Source organism: Centruroides sculpturatus, unplaced genomic scaffold (genome assembly GCF_000671375.1).
Source record: "Centruroides sculpturatus isolate CEXI.00-Female unplaced genomic scaffold, Cexi_2.0 scaffold618, whole genome shotgun sequence".
In the NCBI taxonomy this organism is placed as follows: domain Eukaryota; kingdom Metazoa; phylum Arthropoda; class Arachnida; order Scorpiones; family Buthidae; genus Centruroides; species Centruroides sculpturatus.
In genome coordinates this window covers 262,157-278,902 of record NW_019385016.1, presented here as the reverse complement: position 1 = coordinate 278,902, position 16,746 = coordinate 262,157, and the positions used below count along the sequence as shown (strand labels likewise).

At 27.1% G+C, this 16,746-nt stretch overlaps 1 protein-coding gene across 6 annotated transcripts in view; it reads left to right on the top strand.

The window, feature by feature from the left end:
• Positions 1–1,824: 1,824 nt before the first annotated feature.
• LOC111633475 (CD9 antigen-like) overlaps positions 1,825–16,746 on the top strand; it is a 34,974-nt gene continuing 20,052 nt past the window's right edge. For 5 of the 6 annotated variants that reach the window (XM_023378047.1, XM_023378048.1, XM_023378042.1 and 2 more), the window contains exons 1-4: positions 1,825–2,849; positions 3,088–3,174; positions 3,275–3,484; positions 3,920–3,994. In XM_023378047.1, coding sequence (XP_023233815.1) covers positions 3,109–3,174; positions 3,275–3,484; positions 3,920–3,994 — 351 coding nt within the window. In that variant the 5' untranslated portion in view covers positions 1,825–2,849; positions 3,088–3,108. The remainder of the gene's footprint in view (positions 2,850–3,087; positions 3,175–3,274; positions 3,485–3,919; positions 3,995–16,746) is intronic. The other variant, XM_023378043.1, reaches the window with a different exon arrangement.

Here is a 16,746-nt window from a genome sequence, read left to right as displayed (position 1 = left end):
TTTAAAAAATTAATATTATTTTTATTTAAACATTTAAAAATTAAAAAGTAAGTGATAATTTTATATAAAACTAATTTTAATTTTATTAAATTTTTTACTTTTATTTTTCAAAAGTAACATTAATTAAAAACGATAATTTTTTACAGTTTTTTTCGTTTAATAAACATTATTAAGTTATAAGTATTTTTAATGATTAAATTACTTTAATATTCTAAAACTTTAAATATGATTTAAAATCTAAGATTTTATACTACAAATAAATGAAGTTTAAATATATTTATTGATTAAACAAGCACGATAGAATTAATTTAATCAAAAATAATTTAACTAATAGAGGAAATAATAATATTCGAAACTAATCAATATTAAACAATTATTACCTTCATTACTTTAAAATTTCATAATTTTGTACTATTAAAATTAAATTTGTAATTGTAAATGGAAATGCAAAAAATTTTAATTTTTTTAAAACAAATTTTAAATTTTTAAATAACTTTTTTTTTTTTTAATTGAAATTCTGTCACATCTAAGTTTTAAAATTTTAAACTTAACGAGAATGAACAGTTGTAAATTTGTTAAAATTTAAACTAGAAGTCCACTAGCGTAGCCGGGAAGGGGCCCATGGGGCTCGGGCCCCCGTACCTTTGTAAATAAATAAATTGAGAAAAATCAAATAAGTACCAAAGAAAGATTGAACATGGCAAATGCACTTACAATCGTGTATATACAATATCTAAGAATTTACTCTTCAATCTATCAATACAACGCTTGTGATATAGGGGTGGATGTAAATTTGCAAGTTCTAATTCGAGTCTCCTAATATCGGTTCTAGTTATTCTATTGACTGGAATAATATTATCAATAGGATGATTTAACATTATATATAATATCTATGAAACGTATTTAAAACGTTTATTACATTTTATAATTAGTGTTATAATTATTTTATTTTTTTAATTTTAAAATTATTTGTATACAATTACTGTATTAAAAGCTATTTTATGTTAAAAATGATAACTGATTTTTAAAAAATAAAATACAGTCAAATTTTCAATAACAGACACCTCTAAACTGTGATCTTTTTTCAGGAATGTTGAACAAAAATGAATACAAAATAACCTCATAACAACGACCACTTTTATGTTCCTGTCGGTGGCCGTTGTTTGGAGGTTTGTGTATTAAATATTAGAAAGTGGCTTTTTTTTCATAAAATATTATTTGAATTAAATTGCACATTTGCACGAATAAGCGTATGCAATTACGTGCATTTGTGTGCATTTACATGCATTTGTATAAACTTAGAATGAGAATGCATAAAAATAATTGTCCTTAATAAATATGCCCTTAGGGTTTATTGATATATGAATTTTAATTAAAATGTATTTAGCAAAATTCTAAAACAGAAAATCGATTCTGCAAACTTGCAACATTTAATAACAAATATTAAATTAATAAAACTTAATCTTGAAAAAAGGAAATATTATTATATTAATATGATTATTAAAATGTCATTAAAAGGATTAAAATAGTAGAACCTCTAAACAACGGCCACTGATGGAAACAGAAAAATGGCCGTTGTTCGGAGATTATTTTGTATGTATTTTTATTTAAACAAAAAAATTTCCTGGAAAAAATGGCGCCGTTTAGAAATAACCTTTGTTAAGAGGTGGCCGTTGTTGGAGATTCGACTCTGTAATTACATTTTAAATAAACTTAAAATATTGTTAAGCTTATTTGTTAAAATCTTTTCTGCAAAACTTCTATAAAATAAATTCTCTATTTTATCCGAATTTAAATACTTTAAAAATATATAGACTATTTTACTGTAGGCGCTTATAAAGGAAAGAAAAAAATTAGCTTTTGGAGAACGTTTTAAATTAAAACAATTAAATTTTTGTAGGAAAAATATTTTTCTGATTTTATTTATTTTTATTTTTTTTTACTCGATGGACTTATCCATAAAAAATGATGCTTTGATATTATATATATAAAAAGAACACCGACCTCGTTTCGTTTTCCTGTTCATATTTAACAAAAGTACTACATCCGATGACATCACCTCTACCTTGTCATGTGCATTCGAACGTGAAATTCAAAGAATATCCCCCATCAGTTCAAGCATACCCCGATATTTTTAACATGAAACTGTAAATGTAACATTGTTATTTATAGTATTAGCTAAAGTAGTTTAATCTCCGTATTTGTAACGATCGCTCGCTTACAAGAGCAACAGTTTAAGTGGAAACTCGGGCTATTCATCCGCATCTTATTTTTATGTCCCTGATAAGATATCAATTATAAATATCTCAGAAGGAAACTATTAGTTCAGTATATCATATAATTCATAATAAATGTAAATAACCTGTGGGAAACAGCGGTATAATTAAATAAGTAATCAGAACGAGAAATATTGTCCTAAATTTGTAAACAGTGCAGCGACAATGATAAGTATTAAAACAACAAAAATGGAGTCAACAAATTAAAAGGATGAATCGAAATACAATAGGAGGTCAGTAGCCAAAACATTGAATAATTTTGGTGTCAATGTCCGTTGAGGTAAGTCATCGGTTTTTCGAATTACTGTTTGGAAACGTGTCCAGTTAAAAATAGAATGGTGATAAGTTAAAAATCGTTTCTTTTAAATGTGCTGAATAAAACTAGAAAGCGTATACAGAGTAGAAAGTATATCGATTGAGGGATGCTGGAGATGTAGGATACAACTGAGCATGCTCCAAATTCATCGGAAGGGGGAGGATGTGGAGGCTAACAAAAGATCAGTCGAACACTGGAGATAGCTGCATGTGATGAAGTATTCGTGGATTTTTTCGAAATCGGATTTGATTTGCAAGGTAAGCTCAAACTTATAAACAGCTCTAGAAAAAAATTATATTATAGCATAAACTATATTTATAAACAGTTAGAATCAGAATATAAAATATAAAACGAACCAAAAATGTTGATAGGATAGGAGCGAATATGTCCACCATTTGTTCTGCATAAGTGGACTGCTTTGCACGGTTGTTTAGAATTTATTTATTTATTCAATTTCAAAAATATAAATTGAATTTTTTAAATATTTAATTGCAGATAAAATTGATGTGATAAAACATGGCACTTAGTTGCGGTGCAAAATGTGCCAAAGGGGCTCTGGTTACATTCAATTTAGTATTTTGGGTGAGTTTTTTAGTTTAATTACCTAAACAGCAAAGTATTTATCGATTTAGTATTTTTAATAATAAAATTGAAATGTTTTTTATTTGCATCCGATCTCCAGCTGTCAGGATGTGCACTTGTGGCTTTCGGAATTTATATTTTAGTAGAAGAAGACAAACAGACGTTGTTTCAATTATTTACTGTTGACGGAAATTATGCTCTTATACAATATTTGGCATTTGCATTGATTGGAATTGGCGGACTTATTTTAATCGTTGGATTTTTGGGTTGTTGTGGTGCAATTCAAGAAAATAAATGCATGATCGTAACGGTGAGTTAAACATTTATAATAAATACACTTTAAAACTATTTCAAAAAATTAAATATCTTGTATCTAACTTTCAGTATAGGTTAAACTACNATTATATCATTTTTAATGCCTTGATGTTCTAGCCTTAGTTATTATTTAGTCTTGTTAAGCCCATATCAGAAATGATTTATTTTTTATTTTCGCGTACAACATTTCAAAGTTTATGAACCTAGATCACTTGAAACGTTCGTATTTACGGAAACATAATTTTAAAAAACTACGATTTAGCCTACCTTAATAATTCCTATTTAATTTTATAAATATTTTTCTTTTACTTCGGTATTAGTAAAATAGTAAGTGCTAATTAATATTTTTTGCGCTTTTTAAAATAAAGCCAATTAGAATGGAGACTCGATTCTGTTTGAATCGGTTTTACTGTTGTATACTTTATGCAAATATTTTGTCTTCTTGTTTTTGATTCTGGTATCTGAATTGGCTGTTGGAATTCTTGCTGTTATTTTCCGAGAAAAAGTAAGTTTTAATTTTAAATAATATTATATAGCCTATATATAAGGTCATCGAGGGCTTGTATGGGTTCTGAGGATACGGAGCGGATCTCTTTTTCCTTCTTTGTGTTTTATTATTATATTTTTTAATAAGATGAAATAGCTTATGTAGAATGTTTCTTTATTAATAAAAATAACATTAATTTATAGAGGCTCGGGCAAAACTCTCCAGCTCCTTCGCCTCTTGACGGCTCTATTATTCTTAATTATATTCATAATTCGATCAATTTTAATTACCTTTCAACCGCAACAAAGAAGAAAAAAATGGATTTCAGACGAGCTTATTCTTAAAATTTATGTATTTGTTTCGCATGATCGTAAGTTAATGTAAGTTTTATGTTTAATATGGTATATTATATATCGATTATCTGTGCCAGCGGAGGAAGGTAAGTGTTTTGCGTGAGTAATATAACCCATTCAGAACAACGGATAAAATGATAATAAAGGATTAAGAACAAGGCTAGTCTGAAATGCTTCAAGCATAAAGATTATAATACGAAGAATAAAGGATTTCCGTGCTAAATCGCATATTTTGTGGGGTTTTTTTCACGTTAGTAACATCTTATANGATAAAATGATAATAAAGGATTAAGAACAAGGCTAGTCTGAAATGCTTCAAGCATAAAGATTATAATACGAAGAATAAAGGATTTCCGTGCTAAATCGCATATTTTGTGGGGTTTTTTTGTAGAAATTTTTCTATTTTATAAAATAAAAATAAAAGTATAATATTTAGTTTAATTTATAAAGTAAAAGGAATAAACAAAAGTTACTTTTTGATAAATAAATTCGTGTTAACGGTAAATAAATAAACAAACTATTTATTTATTTACATAACTATAAATAAACAAACTATTTATTTATTTACGTTTAAATTTATTTGAATATTGAAAATATTTTAATAAATTCATAGAAATTTCAAAACATTTTCAATTTTTAAAAAATTTAAAATATATTTTATAAGAATTAAAGTCAGGATTTTAACCCTCCAAAGATGTCAACCACTTACAATGCTTCGGAGAGGTCAAAATCCTATAGCAACCTTTGTAATTGCAATAATATGGAGTCATAATTATTATATAATTCTTCCTGGTTGTCTATAAGATCATTATAGGAAAGATTTGCGAGAAAATCATGTAGAGATTATTAAGGTATTGCGGCTATGATTTGTTTGGATTAGTGTACGAAGATTAATATGAAAAGGTGTACTAGGATTAATATACTCTGAGTCATTTGCTTAATAATCCTACTAAAATGAATAACGCCGATCGTGTAAATTGCATAAATTATTATATTAATTTGTTATAAGTTGAATTGAGAACGTTTTGAGTGTAATTCATTAAACTGTTTAAATGCTTTTCCTAATATTGCAAATCAAGATGTAGTTTTAATGTGCTATTCTATAATTTAATTTAATTTAAAGCTGTGTTTCATTTTATAATGTTACTTCCTAACTCTAATACAATCGAATTTCCACTTTTAAACAGCAGTCATTAAAGGCATATAAAATAACCCTGAACAACTGTCATTTTTTATGTTCTCTTCATTGGCCGTTCTGAGGTTTAACTACAGCTTATTTGAAGACTGTTATTATTAAATTATATTTATTCTATGAATTATGATGCTTAGTATGATATATTATAGTTATAAAAACGCCATAAAGTTCAATTTCATAGTATATATAAGGAATAAATTGTTTAATGAAAACATAATTATATAAAGTATATATAACTATAGTAATGTAGATTGAAAATTTTAAATTCTAACCTTTTTAATATGTGTAGAAAGTCCAAAGGTAACTCACTTTTGGGCTGACATTGAATAGTTGCATATTATAATTCGTATTTCAGTATTTTTCAATGAAGTAAATATTTCAAATACAGAGTTTAAAAAAATATATCTCGGTAAACTGACTTTTGAGTAACCTTATCGATAAAAACTCTGATATCTTGCAATACCATTTAAAATTATTAGATTTCGACTAATTATTAATATATAGCCTATAAAAAAGAATTTATGAAACTCTTATCACGATTGAAATTCATTAATCTTGACAAAGGGTATATCAACAAATTATATAATTACAAACAAATACACTGATAATAATAAAATTATTAATATATTAAAGACTTGTCCTTAAAATGTTTTATTCATAAAAAATATCAATAAAATATTAGTCAGTGCTATAAAAGCACTAAAATTCATATAAACGATTTTTAGTGCCTAGATATCCTAGCTCTAGTTATAAGTTATAACTTATAAGTGATAACATATAACTCATAAGTTATAAATTATATCATTTTTAATGCCTTGATGTTCTAGCCTTAGTTATTATTTAGTCTTGTTAAGCCCATATCAGAAATGATTTATTTTTTATTTTCGCGTACAACATTTCAAAGTTTATGAACCTAGATCACTTGAAACGTTCGTATTTACGGAAACATAATTTTAAAAAACTACGATTTAGCCTATCTTAATAATTCCTATTTAATTTTATAAATATTTTTCTTTTACTTCGGTATTAGTAAAATAGTAAGTGCTAATTAATATTTTTTGCGCTTTTTAAAATAAAGCCAATTAGAATGGAGACTCGATTCTGTTTGAATCGGTTTTACTGTTGTATACTTTATGCAAAATTATAATTTATAAATATATATACGCGTTTGTCTAAAGTGTGTGCAGGCGGATCCAAGAACGGGACTAGACTTAGACTTGTTGTAGGCCTAAGCTATAATATATAGGAGGCCGTTCTCCACCAAGTAATGATATATGTAAAGGTGTAAGACGTAGAGCCTTACATTTTTACAAACATCTACATTATTACATATATTTACGCTCTAGATTTCTAACACGAGACCCTAAGCTACAGCTTGTATAGCTTATCTGTAAATCCTTCCCATCCAGGAACAAGTGTGTACAGGAATATCTACTATGTAAAGTATACATATTGTAAAGTATAATATTTAGTATGTAAGTGTATGTAAAGTGTGTGCAAGAATATCTAGTAACAATCTTAGAGGGTAACCGTCTTCTAAGATTGTTACTAAATATTCCTGGACACACTTTAAATACTCGTATATAGATTCCCGTAGATTCGCTCTATGTGCATGTATATATGCAAGTGTATATATATACACTTGCATATATACTTATAACATAACAGTATAATTTGCAAAAATATAATTAATTATATGCAACACATCAATACTGTACTATAATTTTGAATCCAATGTAAATCATGGATGTTTATGTTTCAGTTTTTAAAAGTGATTATTAACATTATAGAGATCATGATTTGTGGAATAGCTATTAACAAAATATAAATAAATAAATAAATAAACATGATATAAGCTAGTGTCCTTGTTAAACATGAAAAAGAATATCATACCTTAATCGATGTTAACTAAATAATTAAACTTAATAATAAAATGAAATTTATATATATGGAATAATTAGATATATTTTATTGTTATTTTCTATAATATACTGTATATGACACGTATTTATTTTATTTCTTGAAGTTTTCTCAAACACGTTTGCAATTCTTTTCGTACATAATACGTAGTATACTGTATACAGCATACACTTATCTAACGGCAGAAAATTATCCAGCTGAACCAGAAGAGAAAATAAAATGAGTAATAAATGTCTTTTTTGAAATAAGTCAACTGTCAAGAAAATAATATATTATTTGGTTTAGTGACATCATTTCCGGTAAAAGGAAAAACTTGTTATAAATGAAATTTATTGGAATTTTAAAAGGATATGCTCAAAATTATTTCTGTTTTTGAAAATTCGAGTTAATATAATATAAGAAAAATTCTCTAACGCATAAATTTCTAAAATTTACATTTTGTATTTGCTAGTGTATATTATATTTCACGCAATAACAATCTCAAGATGTGGCATTCATTTTGCGATCATATCTAAACCAATTTCTCGTTTTAACTTGTTTTTTTTTTTACCCCACCATTGTTCAAGTGGGTAAAACTACTGAACACTGGTAGTTTAGTTGGTCGTAGGTTCGCACTTCACCAATGGGCTGGCCACGTAGTTTCCGGGTTTACTTCATGTGTCTAACACCTAAATAGAGGTCAGTTTTCAGTAGAAAGTCTTCTCAGAAAGCATCTTCCTTAACAGATCTCCCATATCATTTCTTGGATTTTTGATTTCGAGATTTACTTAAAAATTGAATATTTTAACATAAGGTAACTTTAAATCACCAAATAAAAACAGTCATAAAAATTGATTATCTATTTTGGCAGACCTATTTGAGATAATTAATAGTGTAAATTAATGATGGTTGTTCAAAAATAAAACGGGGGATATACAGGCCACAGCTTAATACTCTGAATAAACAACAAATTGATTCAATATTTATGCTAAATACGCCAATTATGCAAGTATGCAGATAAAATATTTATTTAAAAAATTTGAATGATAATTGATAAAATTGTGGCTATTTTAAGGCGCTGAAGTCATCGATAGGCTCCATTTAAAGCAATTTGTGTGTGTGTGTCTGTGTTTTTTACATTTACATTTGATATAAATATTCCGTAAAATTTTATTTAGGTAAACTTTTAAAATATAAAATTAAATTTAAAGTATCGATCAATTTTTATTGAAATAATTTTATTATTTTAAAATTTTTCTAATCAATTGCTTTTCTTTAAACCAAAGAAAAAAGCTGCTTCCTATCATGTGTTTACTCGAAAAAAAAATTATAAAATATTCAGAAATAATTATTTAGCCTATATTGACTTAAAACGGCTTTTATGAGATTTTATTTGCATTGTGCTTAAATTATTTTGTGTAGAAATAACCGTTTTCTAAAATGTTTTGCTGTAAATGTGTATAGGCCTAGTTTGCTGTAAATGTTGTAGGTTTGCTGTAAATGCGTATTTACAAGATACAATATAAATACGTATGATTGGTGTACACATAAAGAAAGCTATTTATTGACAAGAGATTTTATAAATAAAGTTTACTAGCTTGAAAATAAATACTATACTAGTCTTTATGTGAAAATATATGTAAATTTAATAAACTTTGTCAATACGATAGAGATACGATGGTTACCTTAGAGCAGTGATCCCCAACCCCCAGGCCGCGGACCGGTACAGGTCCGTGGATCAAATGGTACTGGGCCGCCCAAGAAACATTAAATTACTGGTATTTCCATTTTATTTACTATGGTGTATTTCTCTCGGGTTTGTGCGACTTTTAATGGACGACGGAACAACGGAATAAACTGGACATATGAAACACACTTCGGGTGTCATTGTCTCCTATTACTCCCAGATGGAACCGTCTTGTTTCAAAGAAACAAGCTCAGGGTTCTCATTGATTTAACGTTCTAGTGAGTTAAAATGTTAAATCAGATTATATTCATTTTTTGGTGTAACTATATTTTATTTTGAAGGCATGTTTAAATACAATTAAATTAAATCAATCTAAAATATAAACAATCAACGTCCCCCCTCAGTGGGCCGCTGTAAAATATCAAACGTTGACCGGTCCGCGGCGATAAAAAGGTTGGGGACAGCTGCCTTAGAGGATCGCTTATCTCCACGAGGATTCAAATTCGAACTCGGTTAAAATCCCATAATTTATCGGGACATCTTGCCATACCTCATCCATTGTTGGTCATGCCCGTATATAATGAATATAGATAATTATAGCTGACCATAAAACTTCCAATGTGTTCGTATCTCGTGTTTATTAATCAATCGATCGATGTGCCATTAATTTAACTTAAATTAAACTTGAACAGGATATTTTTATGATGATTAAAAAATGTCAGTTTCGATCAATAAAACGAAATCTTGTTTATGTTAATTATTCTTAATCAATTAAGTTGAGATCAGGAATTGGTGATCCTTCAATAAAGCTCATTTAAATCAGAATGAATTCTGTGGGAAGAAGTCAGTCGAACTGAACAGATGACAAATCATTTGAATTTTTCTGAATGATATGGACATGATTTTACTTTATGATATATAATCATGAGATGAAATCATTAAAAACACAAATAAGGAAATGACTATAAATGGATATTTATAAGACTATAATGCAATTAGTTATATAATCTTATATTTATATATTTTATTAATTTGATTAGAAAAACTCGACTTGAAAAAATTCAGATAGCATTTATCTGCAACAAATAAATAATTTTTTTTACCATGCCGAAAGTAATTTATATATTGCTTGTAAATGAAATTTTTACCTTAATCTTTATAGAATTATTTTAAATAAAAAAATTATCTTACCGAATATTTAAATATAATTTTTAATTTTAATATATTTTAACATTTATATCATGTAAGTTTCCGGCTGGATGGCCAAGACGGTTAAGTTGTCAACCTACCGTTCTGGAGGATCCGAAATCGAATCCGAGCGAGCAACCCCAGGAATTCTTTTGGGGATATGTCCCGGATACTTCGGGTTCCCGGCGGCCCCACTGTGGGATTGGCCGTATTTTTGATGACCTGGATAAAAGGCCCTCTTGGGTCTACAGGGTCTACAGGAGAAAAGTGTGTCTGTTTAGAAATTTACTATTAAAAAGTTAAGCAGAATTTGTATCCAGGTGTAATTTGTATTTTTGTAAATAAATTTAGTCTTTTTTTTATAAGCCCACCAGTTGCGAAGTGGACAAAACTAGTTAACACTAATAACTGGTCGCAAGTTCGCGCCTCACCAACGAGCTGGACTCGTGGAGTTTTCCAGGTTTTCTTCACATGTCGAACACCTAGATAGGGAATCCCAGTTTCCCATAAAAGTCCTTCCAGGAGGCATCCAGGAGTGTTGGGTTGCTCTATTCCATCAAAGTTATTATTTTTTTTTACATCGTACAGTGTTACTTTAAAATCTTTATAGTCAAAATACTCTACGCGGAAAATTAATATCCTAACATAAAGAAATACATTATTGCAAGAATTAAAATATCTGATTATTTTCTATGAAAAAATTTTAATTAAATTTTAAAAAGTACGTGTACTTCTCTATATTCTAAATTTATCCTGTACTAGTCAAACCGAACTTCATTTTTCTTTTTCCCGAGAGCTCATATTTCGTTTTCTATTTTGAAAAATCCTACAAACATATTTTGCTTAAGAAAACATAACAATCAAGTCAATTACGGTATAGTACGATTGGGAAATGTCAAAGTAGTTAATGAAAATGATTTTTGTAAAATATTAAACCGCTTTTAATCGGAAAACATTTTGTAGAATGTTTAAAATATGCATTTATTTATATCTGCTAGTAGTAAATATAGTTAAAGTAATTTCATAATAAAATTTCGGCCTTTATTCAATGCTTTGGAAAATAATTAGAGTGGAAAATTATATATTTTTTATAAGTACTTTCATCATTAGTTGAGAGTTTTGCTATAATTGTAAAATTTCATAAATTATATGGATTTATTTTTTAAAGTTTAACATTGAAAGATGAAATATATATTTAAATATAATACAAATTGATAACTAAGTAAAAATAAAACCTGTTGTTTTCGTAAACCCTTTCCGACAAAAGAACACAAGAATAGAGTCGACCTTTCTTTGAGACTCTTCCCTGTTGTATTGTACCTTTGAAATCGGTTTATTGTAAAATATTTTCTGTAAAAATTTAAAATATACATTTAGAAAGAATACAAGTTTAAGATTAAAAACAAATAAAATCTGAGGTCTTCAGCATTCCGATCACAGGAACACATGTATTCTTGCTCAATCCTGTGTATTTAGTCTTAAATTTGCATTATTTTTAAATCTATATTTCATCCTCGGATTTTTAAATTTTTACAACAAATGTTTTTACAAAAATTCAGTTTCACAGGAACTTTTAATCAATTTACATAATAGTAGGCAGGGAAGATCCTCAAAGAAAGGTTTACTCCGCCAATATTAATTGCGTTTCTCTGGTTGAAAAGGATGTAAGAAGACATCAAATTTTATTTGTTTTTAGCCTTCAATTTGTATTATTTTTAAATGTATCGAANAATTAAATACGTCATAATGACGTTTTTTAAAAAAATATGCTATCGTCTGGCTCCCAACTATAATCTCAATACCAGAATTTTAATTAAAACTTCAAAATTCGAAATACGTTATTAGAGTTTTATTCATTTATAATTTAAAATTATTTTAAATTAACGGATAATAATTTATAACGAACAAAGCGCTAACCTTTAAACGCTTTAAACAGAAAGAAAATTTATATCTGCAAACAAATGACGTCACTTTGAAAATTTAAATATGAAATACGTAACGATAATTAAAACATCTGATAAATTACTATAAACAATTTAAATTACTTTAATAATTTATATTAAATATTAATTGAAATTTTAAAATGATATGAATGCAATTTTGAAATGTCGTCTGCAATTTAAAATCATTATTAAATCGTTAATTATCGTTTTTTTTTATAATCACATATAATTAGTACAGAATTTTATTTTATTATTTTTTTAATAATTAGAATTTAATTTTTAACAATATTAAACAAAAAAATACGAAATTATATTAATTCTATATTATTGATAATTCACATTATTTATGTTTATACAACATTATTTTTAATTAAATAAATACTTATTAATTAGTAAATTAGTTTATAAATAATAAAAATAGTTAAATTATTTCAAATTAAAAACCAAATTAGTTATGACGTCTTTAAAATATTGTTACGTAATCGAACGTCAGATATCCAGGAAACGTCATAAGTCATAGATATCGTTAAATACGTCGCTCATTGATCATTTTATTATAACGTATTACATCAATTTACCGATATAATTTTAAAAAAAATTATCGAATGAATATTCAAAAACATTAATTTAAGTTAATTTTTTTTTTGTTTTTATCTACTAGAAAAAGTAAATTTATTATTTTACATAAGAAAAGTTGTAATATTTACAGCATCCTTTATTTCCCAATACGATTATAAGTTATAAGAAAGAATAAAACACAAAAGAAAGAGGGAAAAAATCTGCAAATAAAAGATGCAATATCACTCTTTTCCGTCCTGGTGACATTTTAGTTTCATCTTAGTATCGGCGACGCTCCCTAGGGGGTGTCTGGCAGTTTAATGCTTCTCCGCCATTTTAGAAGTCGTTTAGATGTCAGAAATTGTTATGATTTATGAGGAAAATATTGATATAAAAGTTAGGGCGAAAAAAAAAGTATACGGAGACTTACATATTACACGTAGATAAGTCTAATTGTCGTTTTTGCATAGAAGATTTTCTTGCAAACTCCACTCCACTAGCGTTAATTACGTCCAGAAGATAAAAGTTTGCTTTTACTCGTGTTATTGCTCAGTTGTTATTACTACATAAAAAAAAATAATAATAATAAAAATAAAGAATTCATTAAGATACTAGAAAAATTTTTGTTATAAAAAATATAATAATAATACCTGTACCTATCGGAAAATTACAGTTATTTTACACCCTCTACGGATAGACATACACACACATTTGTGTGTGTGTGTCTGTGTTTTTTTTTAATTTTTTTATCTTTTGGGATTTGCTGTAATTATTTTTCTCTGGTAGTAATTTGTTCAATTTTATATATAATTATAGAGATATTAATACTAAATTTTTATAGTAGTAAGTAAATAAAAATTTTAAATATAAAAGCTGTATAATAAATTGTAGAACTAAACTTAAAAGTTCGCTTATTAACGAAAAACATTTTAAAAATGAGATAGTCCTTACTCCAATAGACTTTTGTTTGTAGGCTATTGTTGGAATTGAAAGGCTACTGTATGGTTATAGGGCAGAAATTCTGGCGAAATGTAGTTGGAGGTAGGATTGAAGTCTTTCGAATTCCTTCGTAGCTTACAAAGAAAGGTCTGTTAAAGTAAGGACTATTTCGTCATTTTAGGAACTTAGGAAATATATTATTTTAAANTAAATAAAAAAATTATCTTACCGAATATTTAAATATAATTTTTAATTTTAATATATTTTAACATTTATATCATGTAAGTTTCCGGCTGGATGGCCAAGACGGTTAAGTTGTCAACCTACCGTTCTGGAGGATCCGAAATCGAATCCGAGCGAGCAACCCCAGGAATTCTTTTGGGGATATGTCCCGGATACTTCGGGTTCCCGGCGGCCCCACTGTGGGATTGGCCGTATTTTTGATGACCTGGATAAAAGGCCCTCTTGGGTCTACAGGGTCTACAGGAGAAAAGTGTGTCTGTTTAGAAATTTACTATTAAAAAGTTAAGCAGAATTTGTATCCAGGTGTAATTTGTATTTTTGTAAATAAATTTAGTTTTTTTTTATAAGCCCACCAGTTGCGAAGTGGACAAAACTAGTTAACACTAATAACTGGTCGCAAGTTCGCGCCTCACCAACGAGCTGGACTCGTGGAGTTTTCCAGGTTTTCTTCACATGTCGAACACCTAGATAGGGAATCCCAGTTTCCCATAAAAGTCCTTCCAGGAGGCATCCAGGAGTGTTGGGTTGCTCTATTCCATCAAAGTTATTATTTTTTTTTTACATCGTACAGTGTTACTTTAAAATCTTTATAGTCAAAATACTCTACGCGGAAAATTAATATCCTAACATAAAGAAATACATTATTGCAAGAATTAAAATATCTGATTATTTTCTATGAAAAAATTTTAATTAAATTTTAAAAAGTACGTGTACTTCTCTATATTCTAAATTTATCCTGTACTAGTCAAACCGAACTTCATTTTTCTTTTTCCCGAGAGCTCATATTTCGTTTTCTATTTTGAAAAATCCTACAAACATATTTTGTTTAAGAAAACATAACAATCAAGTCAATTACGGTATAGTACGATTGGGAAATGTCAAAGTAGTTAATGAAAATGATTTTTGTAAAATATTAAACCGCTTTTAATCGGAAAACATTTTGTAGAATGTTTAAAATATGCATTTATTTATATCTGCTAGTAGTAAATATAGTTAAAGTAATTTCATAATAAAATTTCGGCCTTTATTCAATGCTTTGGAAAATAATTAGAGTGGAAAATTATATATTTTTTATAAGTACTTTCATCATTAGTTGAGAGTTTTGCTATAATTGTAAAATTTCATAAATTATATGGATTTTTTTTTTTAAAGTTTAACATTGAAAGATGAAATATATATTTAAATATAATACAAATTGATAACTAAGTAAAAATAAAACCTGTTGTTTTCGTAAACCCTTTCCGACAAAAGAACACAAGAATAGAGTCGACCTTTCTTTGAGACTCTTCCCTGTTGTATTGTACCTTTGAAATCGGTTTATTGTAAAATATTTTCTGTAAAAATTTAAAATATACATTTAGAAAGAATACAAGTTTAAGATTAAAAACAAATAAAATCTGAGGTCTTCAGCATTCCGATCACAGGAACACATGTATTCTTGCTCAATCCTGTGTATTTAGTCTTAAATTTGCATTATTTTTAAATCTATATTTCATCCTCGGATTTTTAAATTTTTACAACAAATGTTTTTACAAAAATTCAGTTTCACAGGAACTTTTAATCAATTTACATAATAGTAGGCAGGGAAGATCCTCAAAGAAAGGTTTACTCCGCCAATATTAATTGCGTTTCTCTGGTTGAAAAGGATGTAAGAAGACATCAAATTTTATTTGTTTTTAGCCTTCAATTTGTATTATTTTTAAATGTATCGAAATTTATCTGCAAGGTCCAATATCTTCAATGATATCATACACATAATTTTAAAACCATTATTGAATTATTCACACTTCACATATTTATTTATTAATTTCGTAAAGAAAAAATTCAATTTTGAATACAATTTTCATTTTTTACAAAGTAAAATATCTAACATTTAATATTTAATAATAAATTCGGAACTTAAAGATTTATTATTTTTATTTTTGGGGCTTATTTTTGTTCAGAGGTGGAAGTTATTAGAAATTATTTTGTATGCACTTTGAAAAGAAACGTTCCTGAAAAATGTCCGCCGTTTAGAGGTGGCCGTTATTGCAGATTCGACTAGATTGTCTTGTTAATTTGATATAAATAATTTTAGAATCCATGATATTAAAATTATAAAACATATGAAATCTAATACAATTTATAATAAATTTGAAAGATGCAAATAATAAAATACATTATTTATAATGCAATAAAGCGTACTTAAATTTCAGATTTTACTTAAGGCCAATTTTCCGCATTTAAATTTCATCTCTGTTTATATTCAAGTAATTTTTAGTTTAGACTTAAAAAATTCAAATTATTCTCTATTATCAAATTTCTTTTTGTAAATTGATTTAATATAAAATTTTATACATTTCTTTATATTCGTAATCATAGATTTAATGATTTAACTGTCAGTACTAAATGTTTAACCTTTAACTAACAACCTACACTTTATAAATTCATTCTAGTGCTCATTTAGAGTTTTGTATTTTAATTCTTTCATTCTTTTATCGTATATAAAATCTTATATAAGAACTTATATTAAGATACTTTGCATAGAGTGCCCATCAGTAGCCGAATGATTAAAACCATTAAACAGTGGTCATAAGTTCGCATTCGATCTCGTGGAGTTTTGCGGATTTTCTTCACGTGTCAACTTTATTATAAATAAAATTGACTTTTCATTAAAAGAAATAAGTGATAAAAATTTTCAAAATTTTTTATGAAATAAAACTTGTATCATACTTTTTGTAGAAAAGTCCATTAAAAAAAAATATATATATACTGTTTTGGTAAAT